The 19761-nt window shown below is 54.2% G+C and overlaps 7 protein-coding genes across 7 annotated transcripts; 2 read left to right on the forward strand and 5 right to left on the reverse strand.

Annotated features, from left to right (window-relative positions):
- Window positions 1–1113: 1113 nt before the first annotated feature.
- PG985_009956 (mfs monosaccharide protein) lies at window positions 1114–2917 on the forward strand (the record flags this gene model as incomplete). The annotated part of the gene is made up of 3 exons (XM_066829724.1): window positions 1114–1501; window positions 1564–2100; window positions 2163–2917. 3 exons carry the CDS (start codon window positions 1114–1116, stop codon window positions 2915–2917), a joined length of 1680 nt encoding a protein of 559 aa, XP_066682114.1.
- A 345-nt stretch (window positions 2918–3262) lies between these two features.
- PG985_009957 (uncharacterized protein) lies at window positions 3263–3913 on the reverse strand (the record flags this gene model as incomplete). The annotated part of the gene is made up of 2 exons (XM_066829725.1): window positions 3263–3412; window positions 3539–3913. The coding sequence occupies 2 exons, from the start codon at window positions 3911–3913 to the stop codon at window positions 3263–3265; spliced, it is 525 nt and encodes a 174-aa protein (XP_066682115.1).
- Window positions 3914–4948: 1035 nt separating this feature from the next.
- Window positions 4949–6368, reverse strand: PG985_009958 (uncharacterized protein; the record flags this gene model as incomplete). Its single annotated transcript, XM_066829726.1, has 2 exons — window positions 4949–5329; window positions 6294–6368. 2 exons carry the CDS (start codon window positions 6366–6368, stop codon window positions 4949–4951), a joined length of 456 nt encoding a protein of 151 aa, XP_066682116.1.
- A 132-nt stretch (window positions 6369–6500) lies between these two features.
- PG985_009959 (uncharacterized protein) lies at window positions 6501–8703 on the reverse strand (the record flags this gene model as incomplete). Its single annotated transcript, XM_066829727.1, has 2 exons — window positions 6501–6907; window positions 7116–8703. 2 exons carry the CDS (start codon window positions 8701–8703, stop codon window positions 6501–6503), a joined length of 1995 nt encoding a protein of 664 aa, XP_066682117.1.
- Window positions 8704–9405: 702 nt separating this feature from the next.
- PG985_009960 (uncharacterized protein) lies at window positions 9406–11628 on the reverse strand (the record flags this gene model as incomplete). The annotated part of the gene is made up of 1 exon (XM_066829728.1): window positions 9406–11628. One exon carries the CDS (start codon window positions 11626–11628, stop codon window positions 9406–9408), a length of 2223 nt encoding a protein of 740 aa, XP_066682118.1.
- A 3529-nt stretch (window positions 11629–15157) lies between these two features.
- On the forward strand, window positions 15158–16948 carry PG985_009961 (uncharacterized protein; the record flags this gene model as incomplete). Its single annotated transcript, XM_066829729.1, has 2 exons — window positions 15158–15168; window positions 15226–16948. The coding sequence occupies 2 exons, from the start codon at window positions 15158–15160 to the stop codon at window positions 16946–16948; spliced, it is 1734 nt and encodes a 577-aa protein (XP_066682119.1).
- An 825-nt stretch (window positions 16949–17773) lies between these two features.
- PG985_009962 (uncharacterized protein) lies at window positions 17774–18247 on the reverse strand (the record flags this gene model as incomplete). Its single annotated transcript, XM_066829730.1, has 2 exons — window positions 17774–17940; window positions 18073–18247. 2 exons carry the CDS (start codon window positions 18245–18247, stop codon window positions 17774–17776), a joined length of 342 nt encoding a protein of 113 aa, XP_066682120.1.
- Window positions 18248–19761: the final 1514 nt, after the last annotated feature.

Below are 19761 nucleotides of genomic sequence, written 5' to 3' on the forward strand. Positions count from 1 at the left end.
TCATTTGTGATTGCAGGAACATAATCCCATATCGAGCTATTATTCACCAGTAAACGTCTTTCGGGGAGCGTCGTGATGGCCGCTGCCGTGTACGGACAAGAGATCTACGGACAAGAGATCTCATCATCTTGATAACCATCAGTGTTTCGCCAGAGGGCCCACAATGGATGCATCTCAATTTGTAATGTCAGTGGGTAACTAGAAGGTTGTCGATCATGTGCCGAACATCACGATACCTAGGCTTTGGGTGAAGGGACTAAAAGTTATGTGAATTGCAGACCGGCCAATGTATACCCATATCGAAGACTTAAGAAAGCTATTGTATTATCATTGGTTCTCGTCTCATGTCTTCCGTCTGAGCTCGAGATATGGAAAACTAGATTAGCGTCAAAGTCGAGATCTGAACCATTGGCAGACTTTCGATTCATCCAATGGACAACGTCATGGCGTGTCCACCTGCTGGGGAACTTGACCCCACTAATACGTACTCCAGCCCATCCCCCGCAGACGCTGATTGGAGCGCGTAAACACTTAAGCCGCACTACGGCAGACGAAGCCTTGAACTCTGAAGCTTTTTGCGCCTTCCCTTCAACGTTTCTTTCCGGTCAACCAATCAAAAAACGGAAAACAAATGGAGCCAATGGGGCACTCGCTGGGGTTCGTTCCTTGTCGACTGCAGACCGCCCGCGTGATGGTGAGACGACCAGAAATTCAGTGGGGGACCTTGGGGTTTCTGCGGGGGTCTGGGGGAAAAGAACGGGCAAAATCGCGATGACCCCGAAGGCGCTTTGGACGAAATATTACCCACCCCCTATCCCGGAGGTTGGGGGTTCGGCGCGATTTCGGATCTTGGCAAGAACCAGGTGCCGAGTTCTCACGAGTCAGTCGACTTTGCCTTGCCCCCCTGAGCTTGGCTGCATCTACGCGCGTGACGTATATGAAGCATCGTGTGCCCTCGCACCCGTCGCTTTGCTGGGCGTGTCTGCACTTCTCCCCCCAACCTCGGCTATGGTCACTCTCAGCAACCAATAACTCAGCCAACAGTTGCGTATCACAGCAATTAAGAGCTTCACCAGAGACTGTGCATGAGTGAGAAACACAACCGCCATCATAATGGAGCGTCTCCCCGGCTTCAATGTCGCCAACTTCCTCGAGAAGCAGAAGCTGCTCGTCGCCATCAACTGCGTCGCCGCCCTGTCCATCTTCTTCTTCGGCTATGACCAGGGCATGATGGGCGGCGTCAACAACGCCAAGGACTACATCGACCTCATGGGCTTCGGGCACGTGGACCCGGCCACCAACGAGCCCATCATCACCGACTCGCTCCTGCAGGGCGGCATCGTCTCGGTCTACTACCTGGGCACCCTGTGCGGCTGCCTGTTCGGCGGATGGATCGGCGACAAGCTCGGCCGCATCAAGACGATCGCCGTGGGCGCCGCCTGGGCCATTATCGGGGCTACGCTGCAGTGCTCGGCGATGAACCATGACTGGATGATCTGCGGTAAGTGGCAGACACCAGAAACGCATTATTGGAAGATGTCCATCACTGACCCACCAAAACAGCCCGCTTCGTCAACGGCATCGGCACCGGCATCCTCAACGCCATCGTGCCCGTCTGGGCCACCGAGACGGCCGAGCACACGTCGCGCGGCCAGTTCATCGCCATCGAGTTCACCCTCAACATCTTCGGCGTGGTGGTGGCCTACTGGCTCGAGTTCGGCCTGTCCTTCATCGACAACGGCGAGAGCGCGTTCCGGTGGCGGTTCCCCATCGCGTTTCAGATCATCCCGCTGCTGGTCCTGCTGGCCGTCGTCTGGTTCCTGCCCGAGTCGCCCCGCTGGCTCGTCAAAGTGGGCCGCGACGACGAGGCCCAGTTCATCCTGCGCCGCCTCCGGGGAAGCACGGGCGAGGACGCCGTGCGGGCGGACCTCGAGTTCAATGATATTCGGAATATTGCGCAGCTCGAGACGAAGGAGTCGAAGCATACGTCGTACTACCACATGTTCTTCGGGATCGGGTCTGGGGAGCTGCATACCGGTCGTCGCGTGCAACTGGTCATCTGGCTTCAGATCATTCAGGAATGGGTTGGTATCGCTGGAGGTCAGTGTTGCCCCTTTTACAACCCTGCTTCATGCTCATCTTGCTAACACCCCTTTTCAAAGTCACTGTATACGCACCCACCATTTTCCGCATCGCCGGCTTCGACACGGAAAAGAGCCAGTGGATCAGCGGCCTCAACAACGTCTTCTACATGTTCGCCACGCTCGTCTGCGTCTTCACGCTGGACCGCATCGGCCGCCGCTGGACGCTCTACTGGGGCGCCGTGGGCCAGGGTCTCGCCATGTTCCTGGCCGGCGCCTTCTCGAAGCTGGGCCAGGAGGCCACGGCGAGCGGCGACCTGTCCAAAGCGAGCTCCTACGGCGCCGCCGCGGCCGCGTTCGTCTTCATCTTCACGTCCGTCTTCGGCGCGACGTGGCTGACGGTGCCCTGGCTGTACCCGGCCGAGATCTTCCCGCTGCAGGTGCGGGCCAAGGGCAACGCGTGGGGCGTCGTGGGCTGGTCCATCGGCAACGGCTGGCTGACGCTGCTGTGCCCCGTCATGTTCGACGCCATCGGCGAGAACACGCTGCACATCTTCGGGGCCTGCAACGTGCTCGCCATCCCCGTCGTCTGGGCCCTGTACCCGGAGAGCAACCAGCGCACCCTCGAGGAGATGGACCTGCTCTTCGCCGCCCCCACCCCCTGGGTCTGGGACGCCGAGGCCACGTTCCGCCGCCTCAGCGCCGAGCGGCCCGAGCTCGTCGCGGCGGCGCACAATCACCAGAAGGTCGTGGATCCCGAGGCCGGGCTCGTGCTGGCGCATGATGAGCATGTGGTGGCGACGTCGTCGGAGGACAAGGAGAGGGCGGCACTATAGAAAGGAGTGGATTCGATGTATGTTTAGATAACGTCAATACAAGTATTGAATTTGTCATTGTACTGTTGCTTATCATTTATGCTTCAGTCATTCTAGGGAGTGCAGGTATTTGGTAAAAGGCTCGAATAATCAGCCCACCAAGTTGGGTAATTAGACCGGCATGATGATTGTCAAAGTAAAATAGTATAGAGTCCAATCTGCTCGGGTGCGCCGCCCTCTGTCTGCCTTCCCCTCCGTACCAGGTCGACCTGGCCAGGACACAAGAATTCCCCTAACATGCATCGCGGCAGGCGACGCCCCCCCGGTTTCCACTATCACCCCTTCCCCTCGGTTTCTGTCGAGCGCCTAGCAGGCGAAACCACAGTCCAAGTCGACTGTGTATGCATCGGAACCAATTTCCGGGAAATCTGCACGTCGCCTGTCCCACTTGCCGATACTGCAGCGGTCGTCCTTGGTGCCGGGGGCGCCCAGGGTCCATTTGTCGGAGGCGCCATACTGCATCGTACCCTACCAAGCGGGGAGAGGGAAACACAGACCCCCCCGAGTCAGTAAAACGCAGGTCCCCCAACAACAACAACCGACAAAGGCACAGCCACAGTAGGGGAGGGGGGGGGAACTTACCACGCGGTTCAAGTCCTCCGGAGTCAGCCACATGGAGATCTTTTCGGGCAGGTCGCCCGAGCTGATCTCGATCCGTTCTCCGGGCCCCGGTATTCGGCCCTCCTGCTCCAGCCGCTTGGAGTGGTGGGCGTCGTGGACCCGGATGGAGTACTTGGGCAGGCCGCGTTCCTCGCGCTCCTTGGCGTCGAGTTTGACGTCGCCCCCTCCCCAAACAAACTTCTTGGGCTGGTCGTAGATGTGCAGGTGGAGGCCGCACCAGCCGTGGTTGAAGACGGGCGGGAAGCCGACGGCCGCGGCGGCGGCCTGGTCCGACCGCGGCTCGACGGCGACGGCCGAGGCTTGGGCGGCGAGGACGAGGGCGGTGGGGAGGCGCATTTTGGGATGGGTGGAGGATGGTGGTGTTGCTGATAACGATGAAGGAAGATGAATGATGAAGGACGAAACAGAAGAGGAGAGGGGTAGGGAGAGCGTGTTATGATATATATCGATTGATGCTGAAGAGCATTTTAGATGATATCACTAGAATCTGTTTTTAGACGACTAATGGTACTTTTCCCTAGGTCGACGCCAATCGGAACAGAATATCTATTCGTCATAAGTTGGCGGCGAAATCTGCTAGAAACCAGACACCCTGATGATCTGCTGCCCACGCATCGGGTGTTCCTTGGCGATTACATTCCCGTAGTTGCAGTCCTTAATCCAGCCGGACCGGGCCAGTTCGGGGTTTGAGGGCATTACAGGTTTTATACTTTGGTTCGGGCTCATCAGAGCACCACAAGGTCGAGCATTATCATACCATGCGGGAAAGACGGACCGTTGACTACGAAGGGCCCCACCCCCCCTGCACAACGTCTCGCCAACCGTTACGGATCCCTCGATTGATCACGAGGGGCCCATGCAGGATGATAGGTTTATCAACGCCCATTTGGCACGGATCTTAACCTAAGAACTATAACTAGGAGATATATACAATTTACTTCCTATTCTATCAGCTGTAGATTAGACCAATCGTGGCTCGTATCCTTAAATTCGACCAGCTTGCAACAACTCGGAAAACGGGCTTTTGTTATCTTGAGCTAGTATGATTAGACGCCCGGAGCCACCAAGGTTCCAATTCGACATTCCACGAGACATTGCACAGGTACTTCCACACCGCGACTGATCTTATTTGAATAATATGCATTATTGCTGATATCCCGGGACAGAACTAGAAACAAGTTTCACTCTCAAAATACTTGCTCCTCCGATACATGACTCTCTAACTCCCACGATAGGGAGGGAGAGGGGAAAAAAGCCACTCCCCACCACAAAGGTTGGCCAGACTGGCTCCCCCAAGAAACAGATACACTTCGTAAGTCCCACACTACATGCCATATACCCATCGCCCATAGACCTGCTCCTTTTCCCCCCTCAGCTGTTATGGGGATCGCACCCGCTGCCCCGGCGGCTGCAGTCCGTGACGCAGTCGATGGCCCCGAAGCGGTTCTTGGTGGCCTCCCACCAGGCCGACTCGACCATGCCGTTTTTGCAGGTGCCGTAGACGGCGAACTTCCAGGTCAGGTGCCCCGGGGCCGTCTCCTCGCACGAGTGCTCGCTCATGATCTCGCACATGTGCGAGTGGTGCAGGTTGTCCCACAGGCCGCCGCAGATGCCGGGGACGTCGCCCACGCCGTCGGCCTCGATGGCGAAGTGGCTGAAGTCGTTCTTGGCGACTTGGTTGCAGGAGCTGGCGTGGGCGGTGGCGGCCAAGAGGCCGGCGGCCAGGGCGTAGAGGCGGAGGGGGGAGAGGGGCTGCGTTGTGGTGATTCGTTGATGATGGCGTTCTCGGGAGAGTGGTCTTGTGTGATGATGATGGAACAGGTGTTAATGGTGTAATCTTCGTAGAGGCTGATGGTGTGCGAGTGAGAGGAGCTTGTGGCATTCAGTCATTTCTAGGACAAGAAGGCATCAGATATTTATAAGAAAACGTACACAGCACCAGCAGCCGAGAGAGAGAGAAGATGCGTGATGCAAGAGGTGTTTCTCATCAACCAGCAGATTGAGCCCCATTCAGAACCAGCGCATCGCCCTTGGCATCAAGCCATTTCAAACATGAAGCCCGTTAGCCTCCTGCCGTGCCGCACCTCCCTGGTATCGCTACCAACCAAAGCAGTGAGGCTATTCCGAACAGGGCGTTAACGCCTGAGGATGGTGCCGCGACCCGTGCGCGCTGCGGCTCCTCGCTCGTATTATTGCGATAATTCAACACCGACTTGTCGACAACATTGACACAAGGGAATGCATTTTAGAACAATTCTGACTCAATCTAGGATTGATCCTATTTGGATGCTAGCCAGCACTATCCAGCCAACTGGGTTAACCAGCGCCGGAAAAGCCATCATAACTTTGCCATCAGAACTTTACCATCGTTAAGCATTATCGACAATGCTTGTTGATCCCAGATAGAAATTGGATCCAGTCAGCCTACCCCAGGCATTTGTACCCCATCAGGTGCCGCTACAGAAAAGGGGACGTGGAGGGTCCAACCCGCTACTTAATTAGAGGTGGGCCAGCTGAATTGGAAAACACTGATTAACTATAAGGACGAATCCCTCCGACGAATAACAATCCTTCCGAACGCCAGTTCCTCCCTATGCCAGTTGTTCCGAATGTGACCCTGACAGGTCCCCCACAGTGGATACAGGGTCCGTATCCATGATGGCAAAGTACCGGCGTACATAGACCACGTGCCACGCTCGTTCCCTTCTCGTGGGACGTCCCCTCTACCAGGGATCCGGTTCGGCGCAGCAGCCGACCGATTCTTCCTGTCTCGTCTAGCGTGCGGGACCATGGCTCGTATCCTGAGCAATTGGAAACAAGCAGGCTATATATAGAGGATCCTCCGGCCGGAGCGAAAAGAGCGCTCGGGTCCCCAGACTACAATTACGGCAGAACCACATGTGGATGACCACTTCACCACTTCTCACTTCTCGCCGTATTCAAACTTGCCGTTCTGTCGCCGCCTCCGGATAACGCCGGTCATCTCTGCGCCTTCACTAGACTCCGCGAGGGCCTTCTTGACTTCCTTATCTCGCATATCCCCCGCTTGGTCCAGGATCGGGAGGGTGTCGTCCGACACCGCCTGGGCCACCGACTGCCAGGCGTTGCCTATCATGGTCGCCTCGGTGCGTCGAAAGAACAGGAACAACGTGATACCGAGGACGACTACGTGGGCGAGGGCCATGGCGACGACGAAGATAAGCCCCCGGTTGGTGACGGGTATGGATACGTCCTCGGCAATTACGTAGCTCGCCACAGAGCGTGGCTGCCACATGTAGCTCGTGTCGAAGTATCGCATTTGGTGGAAAACGGTGAAGATGGCCTGCATGGCTAGGGGAGGGATCAGATGTACTATTCAGCACATCGTTGAACAGCTGCCGGTGGATGAAGTTCAAGCCCCCTTGGTACCCTTCCCAGGCAATGAGTGTTGTTTGCGAATTAATTCTGCCGTTGGGATCAAGAGCCGCCTTGTCGTCTGCATTGGGATTGGCAAGGCGAAGAGAGAGTATCCCCCGGGCTTGGGGGGACAGGGTCTGACTTATGGCTCCGAGCTGCTTCCGGATCTCCAAGGTATCGACATTACCATCCGGGAACTCTTCTGACCAATCCTTGGATGGAGTCCACCCAAGGGCTGGCTCCGATTCTGTTGATGTCCCGTTCATGGTAACATTGAGATTCCATAAGTTCCCGTCATTCACGCAATGGCTCAATGACAGAACCCTCTCACCATAGGGGCTGAGAATCCTCGTCCATGGACCGTCCCTCCTTGAAGACCAGTCTGTGCCACTTTGCTCTTGAGTGAAGTTCAGTCTGGAACCATTTCTCAGATCCCGTAAACCGTCAGATGACTCCAACGAGAACAGAATGTAACCATCGGCATCGCTTGATCCAGTGTGATTCTCCGAGGCCTCGTATACTAGAGACTTCAGACGTGAGGAACTGGGGAATTTGCAGATGGAATATGTCTCAATCCAAGGGATCGAGCAATTGTAAAAGTCCGGGCCCAGCTGCTCCTCCTGAGGGAGAGGGGACTCGGGCTCATCGTAGACCACAGATCCTTGAGCCCTGATAAATCTGTCTTCATACTTTGAAGCAGGCCCTTCAGCGCCTGATGTTGCAGATTCCACAAGAAAGCTCGCGTTCGTCAACTTGGGGCTATGACAAACGAACCGGGCATCCCATACCCCGGCCACCCCTTCATAAGATCGGAGGTTCACCCGAGACCTCTTGTCGATCCAAGGAAGAGCAGCGCGCAGAGTACGACCGGTGTCCGCTAGGTGCGGTAGTTTCTGCTGGTCGTCTTTGTTGGTTTCGCGGTGTTCTGCGAAGCGCCAGAAAGCTTGCGGGGGAGATTTCCACGGCTCTTCTAGCGTAGTTGGCGTTCTGGCCGAGACCAGGTGATTCGTGAGCTCGGCCGGTTTCGCGATATTGGCGTCTCCAAAGTCGGAAAGGAGGATGGTTGAAGTAAGCTGGCTTCCGAGCGTAAGAAGACATGCTGCAACGAGGAGAATGAGTGGGACATGAATAGTCCCGGGAGAAACCCGAAAGCTAGTAGATATCGATGTGGCAAGGGTCACCGGAGATTGAGTGGCAGTTCTGGCCATGGACATAAAGGGTAGATGGAACGGACGGACTCCGATGGACTCGATAATTATGGCCGCTACCATTGCAGTAATCATTGTAGCTTGAGCCGCTACCACGCTGCGCATCACCGTCGCCGTGATGGTGACGGCTCTGGTGATCCAGCCACGGAAGACAATGTATTGCCAAGCTAAGCTTGGCCCGCCACCTTCTGAGTTACGCGCCTCGGAGGCTTCGCGCCATATATAGCAAAGGAAGAGGGCCGACCCAATAAGCAGTAATGAACCGATAGAAGCCACCAAGAGTCCACGTGCGCCAACTCTGTGCCAGAAGGGCCGGGGCTGGCGGCTGGCAGCTGCGCGGAGGCCGGACGATTCTACCCCATCGACGTCAAAGACATATGCAGGCTTGTCCCCCGTGGGTGATTCGAGAAGCTCTTGGCTCTGGGACATCAATGAGACTTGCGAGCCATCTGTCGGGCTCGATAGTGATGTTGGACGATGGGACAGCGTACAGCTGTCCTTTGACAGCCGTCGCTGTGACATTGAGAGGAATGAAATTGAGATAGATTAAAGAACTGTGATGTACGTCAAACTTGAAGTATGTTAAGTCATTTAGTCGGAGGAGGAGGGGAGACTATGAAGACAGGGACAATATGCTGGCCTGCTGTTTCTCAGCCCGTTTAACGAAATAGCAATCATTCAGGAGACTGAATGCAGCTCTTGTTCGAGCAATTCAGTTGCAACTGTTTCAAAGAACCGGCGGAATAAAGTAAGTATGAAAACCCTAGTCGTATTGCACAGCTCCCGGGGATGTTCGTGAGCAGGGTTGCAGGCCTGTTTTTCAGGCGCCCGTACCCGCATAAGCAACCGCCCTCAGTTGGGCATGTCCCACCCGACCCAGGCTGGTTCGCGAGAGATATAGCTAGTCGATGGCTGTAATGGTCACATTCAAGCCGAAGGAAGGGGCTTAGATCGCTACACGTAGCTGGCGCTGACAGGCAGGGGATTGGGACATGGGTTAGAACCCCACACGTGCGCATTCCCTCTTTTAATAGACCCCATTTCTAAAAATAAGAAGGGAGACAGATAAGATATATCCTTATTACGTATAACCTTTCATATCTACCGGAGAGGTTTAGTATAAATAAAAAAGAATTCTATCTGAATTCACCTTAAGCTGTCATCAGTACACACGGGACCATCAGTTACGATATGACACCTTTCACGTTCGAGGAATACCACGGCCTAGCCTAGTATGAGATGAAAGTCTTCTAGATCGTGGTTCTCCCAATCCTTCCTCCAGATGTACCCAACACCCTTCCGGTATGCGACTCCGTCGTTCCATCCAATCCAAAGAACGCCATATAGCTCATAATCTGGGGGGCGGACCTTCGACCAAGGAACATGGAGAGGGCGATAATTGCGACGTACTTTCCGAATACAAATGGCGACAAGCTCTAAGGTACGACTGTCCAATTCAGCAGCCGGGAAGTCGGCAGCGTGCGCGTCAGATGGCAGTTGGAGATATCCACAGCACCTTTGGTCTTTCCCCAGAATGAATACTTGAGAATTCGGGATCGGCCATTTGTCTGGGTAAACTTTGGTGGAACACTTCTTGGAGCCAAACCACCCACGTTTGGTGTCACAAGATATGAAAGGGTGTTGCTGTGGCAGACTTCCTTCCATACCTAGTTGAAAGTCTTTGACAGGAAACGGGCGCCAAAATAGCCTTTGAGGCAGATTTGCATGCTTGTAAACATAGTCTCCAAGCTTTTCAACGAACCGATAATTGGGGTATCGTGGATTGGCATGCTCCGAAGCATCAAACCTTTCCTTGACCCATCCCTTTGTGAGCAGTACCTCCGAATCGCAATCCCTAAGACCGCCGTCATGTTCCAGATATTTTGATGCAATTGCATGCTTTGCGCTTGAAGTGGGGGTTTCCTGGCTGTACCATTGGGTAATGCGTTTTGTTATGGGACTATGGTCGTCCAACTCCCCGATGTTCTCATCGTGAGTCCAAATGGCCCCCTTCCAACCTAGCCATGACCAAGATGGCAGCTGGGATCCCTCGAGTGTGGCATGATTCTTCCCCGAATGACTGCGCCTTTGGATGTATGGTGTATCGTTCTTCGTATGCCACATTAACGCGGATTCGAAGCATGTTTCTGCGAGTCCATAGATAAAGCCACCTTCGAAAGAACGGCCTAGTATCTCGAGCAAGCCGGTGATACCTGCTAGGGCATCTTCCGGGAACGTTAGGTCTCTGCTGTTGTACTCCTCCAGTAGTCTACTGAGTTCGCTGAAATCCGGTATTCCTGAGAGTATTTTCGGAAACTGAAATACTCTGCTCCTGAAATGGGACTCCTGATCAGGACCATGCATATCCTCGTGATGTGCTGCACAAGAGCAGTCCCAATGAAATTGGTTATTTCCAATTATAAGGCACCTTTTGGAGAGGAAATATTCTTGAAACGTCCAGGCTCGTCCAAAATAGGGGCTGCAGCCGTGAGCATTCTTGAACTGGGGATTCTGTCTGATGAAAACCTGGTCGGTGTCTCCTAGTGAAAATCTGCGTTGCAGAAGGGATCGCGGGTTGGAAATACCCCTAAGCCCTGGTATCCCATGGTTGGAATCCCCATCGATAGCAACAATGGTTAATTTAGCGGAAGCGTAGATAGCCCCCATCAATTGCAACTGGCTACTTTTCTGTTCGCCATCATCCTGAACTATGCATAGGGCATCGGCCCATAGGTACTGTTCTCCCAGAACTCGAGTCAGCCCAATGGCATGTTTCAGTGTCGGCGAGACAAGATTGGTGAACCGAGCTTGCAACAAAGCCCCTGGCGCCTGAAGTTCGTGCAAAATGCGGGTCTCGTTCTGGAGATGGGCTGCATTTCCCCATCGGTAACTCAGCGCGACGTAATCCTGGATGCCGCGTCCAACAACTATGCAGTTGCTGGTGGTGTCAATCAGCCAGGCTGGTGAGGCCTTGGCAATGTTCAGGGGGTTTTCGCAGAGGTGGTGGTGATCGACCAGACACTCACACACCCAATCTCGGAGCAAGCCAGTGTCAACCCAATCTGTATCCAGAGCCCGTCCAAGTCCGACTGTTGGTTGACTGCCCCAACCTCTGGCCAGGATCAACTCGTAATCTTGATGCCACGCCCATTCTATGAGATCGGTACCCGCCAACTGAAGATTTGCGCGATAGCCACGATTGTCCCTTACGTAGATTTTCAGTGGGTAATCAGGTGATACTTGATCTTTGGGCAGTCCCAGCAACAGAAACCGAAGTAAAGAGTCGTGGCCCGGGCAAGGCTTTTCGAGGACATTATATATGGTTCTAATGTCGATCTCAGTGCAATACTCTTCGCTGGTAAGCACTTTCTTGATACTCAGACAAACTGTACATGCCGGTTCATCGCCCGTCACCTCGAGTTGAAGTGGGAGGATGTCTGCACCCATTTCAACACTAAGATTAGAATGGAAGGATGTTATGTTGAAAGGCCTAAAAACTTAGGATAAAAGTGCAGATGTTGACTCAAATTACTGATGAGGATTAGATTTGGAATAGTCTGGCGCGTAGTGTGAAAATTGCTGCAGGAATAAATAAGAGTTCAAGCACTTCTCCAATCCCTCATATAAAGGGTACGAGTCACTCTGATCAGAGGAGAGGAACGAAGAGCGGGGTGAGTTCTGTTGAACTCTTAGGGAAGTGTAAACAGAAGAATTGATACGGTAGCAATCGGAAGATATCAGGTCCTCCGATTGGCCCAGAATATGATGTATCATCGATAATTGTACAGGCATATTGTGTTGGGAGACCCCGCTCGCAAACGAGATCCGACAGCTGACATCAAGCATCAAGAACACTCCTGTCTGATTGTCAAGTCCGTTGAAAACCACATTCATTCGACTCATGACACTAGCCACTGGCCATTTTCAACCATGTCGAGACGCGACCCCCCATCCAACATGCTCACGACGCGTGAGAGCCCACCGACCAGCGACGAAGGCTTCGTCCAGCAAGGCCAGATCGACTGGGTGGCGCTGGTCAAAGCAAACAGCACCCTCGCCATCGACGTTCTCGCCCGACTTCAGGGAGGTGGGCTGCAACCATTCACCTACATTGGCGCCATGAACTTGGTTAGCCGCTTCCAGTTGCCCGAACGCGGCCGCCAGAGGATGTGGGATGCGATCTCGGGGTTGCGCAGCTACACGGCTTTCAAAGAGGTTCTATACTTTGGTTTCGGGTACAGGAGCGTGTTCGAGCTCATGACCGAGTCTGTTTCCGGACTCAAAGTCATAGCGCTATGCTCTGCTGTAGCTGAGATGCACTCGGAGATGGTGGCAGCACGGATTCTCTCGGCCTTATGGCGGGAGCTTCAGTTTCCTGAAGATGCTGAGCCATCGGATCAACAGATGAAGGCCCTCATCAAAGTCTGTGGTGGAGCCCTATCCGCATCTCCCTTCTCGCGGGTTGCGAGCCAAATGATGGGCGGCGTTTCGGTGCCTTACGACCTTGCTCTTTGCTCCCGGTCGCGAGACGTGGCCGAGGCCCTCCACGCCATTTTTGACGTTTCCAAAGGCACGAAACGTCGAGTCACTATTGAGGGCGGCAGTAGCTGTCTCTTCATAGCTGCTGTCGCCTATTGGATACTCGATCTCAGAACACAAGTGGAATACGAAGGCGAAGATGTGCTCTTCAATTCGTCGATCGTCGACAGCGAAGACCCGTCAAATTCTGCCAATGTTCATATCAGACTCCGCCGTCCAGAATCTGCAGGAATTTCGCAGATTACTGTCACAGACTCGACGTATATCCTTTGCGAGCCGTACGAGATCATCGAGTACACGCCCGATGCCTTTCGGTTATTATCAATACGCCAACGTGTTCTGTGGGACTATTATCTTTCCTCCGCGTTTGGGAAAATTGTCACCAAGTTGTTAAAACAGCAAGACGTGCTGGGTGGTATATTTGGGAGTATAGCTCGAATACGCCAGGGCTTTGCCGACGGCGAAGCAGGTGTCCATGACCAGGACCGGGAAGAATTCATCAACTTTACTCATAGCGGTTTCGGCGGAGGGTTGGCCCGGTCTTTTGGGAGCATCTTCCCCGAGCTAGACTTGCCGTTACTGAAAGATGCCATGAATCGTGCCCTGGAAAACTCCTTCCTCGAGGCTGAAGCCGAGCTTGAGACAAGCTTGGAGACTTTGCAAGCAAGTTGCAGTTGCTCCGTTTGCGCTGGTGATAGTGACTCACAACTTCGAAGGGAGAGGACGCTACCACCGCAACCAACCTGTTTCGGTTGTCGTCTAGTCTTGGCATTTACACTGGTTGACCTGGTGACCATTATTTCTACTTTGCACAACCCCCACGGGATTTGTCCCACCGTTGGAGGTCTTCAGTGGTTCTATATACGGAACGCTCCTCTAGCCTTTGAAACGGGTACCATCGCCGATCATAGGCGGTTGCTTAATAGACCGTTCGTCAAACGACAACGAAGGCTCAAGGATTTGGCCATGGCAAAACGTCCCGAGGCGTTAGGCGAAATGCTGGCCATCACTCTCGGCCTCTTTACGGGCCATGGCTTCGATGCTCCAGAAGGCACTTCAATGTCTGCATACCACAGAGCTAAAATAGCTATTGCCAAAGATGGACTAGTTGTTTACATTGAAGGCCTTGTAGCCTTATCCACGAATGCCGAGTTCCTCCGCTCTATCAACTTGGTGCCTGGCCATATAGCTAGGCCCGGTGATTCCAAGCTTCACATGCCGAAATTGTACGACTCTGTGTCGGATCTCAACGATCTGCCAAGGCCTAAGATGAAAAAAGCCAGGCTCACGCGCAAAATACATGGGGACCCGGAGTCGAACGGTGTTGAAGGAACGGAACCAGATAGTTATGGAGGTTTGGGGCTTGAAACTCAACACACTGGTGGCCTTGAACATGAATCACAGCCAAACCAAATTTGGCTCACTGATAATATGGTAACTCCAGAGGTCACCGAAGTTACTGGCTCAGGAGATATAAGGTTGTGTTATCGAGTACTAGGTCCCTCAGTCGACATCGTCATTCCTCCCGGCAAGTTTAGTATGGAGGTGCTGATTCATACAGGACTCGTAGGCTGTAGCAGAGGACAATGCCAGCCATTATTGGACGAACGTGTACGGCATTTTGGCGTTAGCGAGGGTTGGGACATCGAAGAAGAGATGGTAAAAGACCACGACAGGGAGAAAGGTGCCTGTTGCACTTGGGATCCTGCGTTGAAGTCAACCGTCAACCGGGTGGTGGCATTCGTGACAGTATGTTACAGGTCAAAGTGGCTTCCTGAGCAGAGAAGGAACGATCAAGTGATGATACGGAGGGGCGAGTGCCTTTCTTGCTGCTTGAGAGCTATGTCTCAAACACACGGCGGATTGAGAGATCGGATTCTTCATATTATGTGATAAAAAGTGCCACAGGACCCAGAGGGATAATTAGTTGAACAGATATTATAATAGTAGAAGCGTTTTGTGAGGCTTGCTGCCTTGGCCTGCGAAAGGATCTGAGATGAGATATGGTGGGCTCCGTGTTGGACTCTGGGCTTTGGAGTGGTCAGTCTAGGATCGGATACCAAACTTGAGATCTTGTCAACGTTGAACTATCTTACCATTGAATGCTACCGAATGTTCCAAAAGGTAATTCGCTCAATTAATTGGGCAATTTCTGGTCGTTTATGCACGCATAGGGCTTTATTTCATCTCCATACCTCATTGATGAAAAGGAGTTTTCTAGGTCCGAGTCCAGCAGCATCAGCTACCCAACAACCGTGCGCCAGCCCCGCCAAAGACTGCCAAGGGCCGCCAAGCGTGGCTGACAGCGCGTTGCCAGATTGCAACAATAAATGCCCAGCTGCCCTCCAGCTGCGCTACCAACATTCTTTCCCCCAAAATCTCACCCCTTAGTTCTCTCGTCATCCAACCAACTCTCTACGCGCGTCACATCACAAGAATGCCCGATGAGTAGGTTCGGCCGCTTAACGAGACAACGCCCAGTAAGTGACTTTTTTTTCGCTTCAGAAAATTGCATGCTAATTGGGCCCAAAAGGCGCGACTGGTGGTGCTGCCTCGAAAGGCCTTTGGAGAGCCGTCACGTGCATCCGTACTCGTGCGGGAGACGGTCGAAAATGCCGAGTCCTCGTGGAAAGCGAAGGGCGGCAATAACGGCGGAAATGCGGGCAATGGGAACCAAGATGGGGCGGCCCAGGAGCAGAGCTGGCGCGCCGCCTTCTTCAAGATGATCGAGGGCAGCGCGACGGCGTTCGGGTCCATCTTCGTGCTGGGGCTGGCGGGCTACTCGTACCACGCCTACTACAAGCGGCTGGTGCTGCGCAAGATGGAGAACGCGTTCGCGGTGGGGTACTCGAGCGTGGAGCTGGCGGCCATGAGCCGCCACGTCGACCCCAACAGCCCGCACTCGGAGCTCATGACGGTCGACTTCGAGGACAACGACTGGATCCCCCGCGACGAGCAGGCCATCATCGACAGCATCGTCGACGGCACCGCCAAGGGCCAGTACCACCTCATCACCGGCGAGAAGGGCACCGGCAAGACCTCGATGCTGCTCAAGGCCATGCGCAAGATCGGCGGCGAGGGGGTCGCCATGCTCGAGGCCCATGGCGACCCGGAGATCTTCCGCGTGCGGCTGGGCAAGGCCCTCGACTTCGAGTTTCACGAGGATTCTATTGGTGGGCTGTTCAGCTTCAAGGGCCCCCGCGACACGACGGCGCTGCTGGACATCGAACGAGCTTTTAATAAAATGGAGAAGATCGCCCTGCAGCGCAAGGAGAAGGTGGGCAAGCCGCTGGTGCTCATCATCACGGGCGCGCACCTCATCCGCGACGACGAGGACGGCCAGGACATGCTGGAGCTCATCCAGCAGCGCGCCGAGCTCTGGGCCGCCAGCCATCTTGTGACGGTCGTCTTCAACAGCGACGAGTACTGGATCACGGAGCGGCTGATGTGGCAGGCGACCCGGCTACGAGTGACGCCCGTGCGCGACATCCCCAAGGCCACCGCCATCAAGGCGATCCGAGAATTCCGCAAGCAGTCCTACAACGAGGACGTGCCCTCGCGCATCCTAGAGCAGGTCTACGAGAAGATCGGCGGCCGCCTCCGGCACCTGACGCGCGTCGCCCGCGCGCCGGACATGCTGGACGCGTGCCGGACCATCTGCGACCGCGAGCGGCGGTGGCTGATGAGCCAGTGCTGGATTCTGGGCGGGGACCTGGACCCGGGCGCCGAGGACGCGCAGGACATCGCGTCGTCGGCGATGCTGCTGGCGCGGGCGCTGGTGCGGAAAGAAAAGGAGATGCGCGCGGCGGGCACGCTCAACGACGCGGGGCGGCTGCCGCAGATCCCGCTGTACGAGGCGCGCGAGATCATGACGAACCCGGACTGGATCAAGGCGCACGACCACATGAACATCTTCAACATCGACTCGATGGGCATGGTGCAGGCCGACTCGGTCGCTATGCAGAACGCCATGCGCGACGTCTGCGAGCTGCCCGGCTTCGACGCGCAGCTGCAGGCGACGCTCGACCGGCTCGACGAGATCGAGAGCCTGGCCCGCACGCGCGAGGTCACGCTCAAGGACCTGGCGGAGGACGGCGAGTACCGCGCCGTCGTGGAGCAGCGGGCGGCGGCGGACGGGCGGTCGTCGTCGACGGCCCTGAGCTTCAAGCTGGTGCCCAAGGAGGAGGAGGCTAAGGACCCGGCGGAGATTGTGAAGCACAAGAAGTGATGAGTTACGATCTGGATGGACGCTGTAGAACTCTAGAGTGAGTATGAATTACGATGGCCGATGAACCGTGTAGTATCATAGATTTCGTTGAATTGCATAGTATCGCAGACCCCTAAACTTCTGTACGGATGTGACCTAAATAAGATCAGTCACCAAAACACACCATTTCCAAGTAACTACTATTCGCCCATGCAAGCCGCCATTTCGTAAAGGCGAAAGCAGATAAACGTATGATATATGTTTTCAGTTATGAAATATCATTCGTAAGGATAGTGGTAAATTGGATTTGGGTTAGGGGCACTATTGTTGACTAGGATACAGCGGACTAGAAGTGCCTGCCGGAGTCGGGATGGGCCCTGTATGCACTGGAAGAAATACGCTTTGCCAAACCCAGCCAATTGTGTGCACTTCCGCGACGGCCACAACTCGATCGCCTCTGGACTTTCACAGGCGGACAGTCACGAGGGAGAGGCGGAGCTCGTTTCGGAATCTGGGCAATTGGAAATACTGGGGGCCAGTCAGAGACGGCTGATGAAACGGCTTGGAACGGATTTCTATTCTTGGCATTGCGACTCTGGGCTGGGGCTGGCATCTGGAAAAAATCAAGCACCACCCGCTTCAGCTTGCCAGCCAAGCTGCTGTCATCTGGTTTCCCCCCACTAACTCCGAAGGTTTGGTATCTTTTTGGCCGCCCGAATGAATCAATCAACTGATAGTGCGTAGGTACTAAGGGAACACCAGCGCGTCTTTCTCGCTCTCTATTATATGTATTTGGGGTATATGGCGTGGCCCTCTGAAAAGAAACGACAACTATTGCCCTTTGACTCAAATGCTGTGGCGGTAGTTGGCTGTGGTAGGCCTGTAACTGAAGCCCCACTTTGGGTGGCCGCTATCATCAGCGTTTAACATCGCGCATTGGCGGCGATTCAAGCGGCCGGGGCTTCGAGCTATTTCGGTAGCTGACAGATTTGCCAAGCAGAGTCTTTTCTGATCTGTCAAAAAACAGAGAAATGCATATTAGTAATCTGGATAGTCCAAGGGAGGATTTGATTGTTGCTGCTTTTTGCTTACCTTGCGTATGGATAAGTCAAGAGAGGCCTTGTCCACTTATTCGCTGGCGATACCTGTGCCCGCAGCCTTGGCTCCTTCTGCTGCCCCTTCTGCGCCTTCGAATGTGAGCGCACCATCACCGACTACCAGGGCAGGCGAGTAGGCACCCAGGTTGATGTTCAAGGGGGCGGCGGCGGCGAAGGTGGCAAAGGTCGCGAAGACCATGGCGATGGCGGTTCTGGCGTACATGTTGACGGTAGAGAGAGAGAGAGAGAGGTGAATAAGTGATACGGGTGGTGGGCGGTTGTTGATTAGGTAGATTTAGGCGGGGAGAAACGCAGATGACCAGACCTGAAGGGAGCAGGAGAATAGAAATGGTGCACCTGGCACGTTTGTTCCGAACGAAAAATTATAGAAACCGGTAAGGAAAGTTTTGAAGAGAGAAACTGCCAGCAAGATACTAGAGAAAGGGAGGAGAGGGAGAAACAGAAGTCGAGATGAAAGAAGAAACCAAGCTTCTTATTAATCTGGGTAATGTAACCAACTACCGTACCTACCCCGACTCGAAGGGGGCCCCGATCTCACTGCGACCACAATACCTTCGGGACGGCCAAGCCAAAAATGCTTGAGGTCGAAGCCAAGTCTGGACAAACATGGCCCTGGGCCTCTCCCTGGTCGTGTTTCGGGGCACCGTCACTGTCTCGCCCGGACGGGGGTGCCAGCAGTCTTGGCGAGCTTCAGCTTTCGGCCAAGATGTGGGATCGCCCGGTCGCTGTCTGCGCTTTCCGGCCTGGGCCCTTCCTTTCGCCAGTGAGCTAAATATGGCAACTTTTGGCAGGGCAAACACGGCTGGCAGGTGGTCGGACGAGAAATCTCTTCGAGCCCTTCCAAACGGAAAACAAAATCGAGGGGGGAGGGAATGGCAGATGGTGTTACAGATTGTCCACCAGAATCGTCTTGGCATGCAACCCCGCGCTGGGGTTATTGCGTGCTGAGGCGGCGACAAGAAACAAGCTAATGGAGGGAGGAAACATTAAGAGGAGCGACTATGAGACCTGGGTTACATTGGAGATAGGTAGGACCAGATTCGATTAGGCATATAGCCGGCAATTATGATATGGGAGATTGCAAGTGCATAGGAGGTAGCTTTCGTGATGAGTAGAACTAACTGCTGACCAATTGCATGTAACGTCCCCTAAAAGGTAACAGCAGCTGAAGCATTGGTGCAACTTACCCGTACTGCAGCGCTAGTGTCCGTTTGCCTACCACGGAGGTTAGTGAGAAACACCCAAGTCAAGTAAGCCCGCCGCATTGTTTCCTCGCACGTTTCTGGGTATAAAAAGTACGACGAAAAGAAGGCCCGATATCGCACGTCCGTCTTCAAGAGATGTTGAAATGAGGTTAAATGAAAAGCTTCGTTCATTTAAACATCGCATGCCAAGCTGGCCAAGACGAGGGGAATTGGAGCCTCAATGTCCATTGCGACGACAAGCGACAGCGTCAAGTTCCGTGCCGCGAGTGTCAGGAAAGGCTTGAATGGCATAACCTAGTAACATTGTAAACTCAATTTTCGCCGGCACAGCTAAGGAGTTGCGATGCCAAGACAGTTGCACGACTCATGGGCGGTCTTGAGGTCCCTTTTGTCGCACTCGACTTTTGCTCTACGTACTCAAATCAACCCGATTGACTCCCATCGAGGAGCGATGGCTACCTACGAAACGGCCGATTCGTTTGATCGGTACCGTGATAAGAGAGTCTAGAAC

This window comes from Apiospora marii (genome assembly GCF_038362585.1).
Source record: "Apiospora marii strain CBS 49790 chromosome Unknown utg000006l_segment0_segment0, whole genome shotgun sequence".
Lineage (NCBI taxonomy): Eukaryota > Fungi > Ascomycota > Sordariomycetes > Amphisphaeriales > Apiosporaceae > Apiospora > Apiospora marii.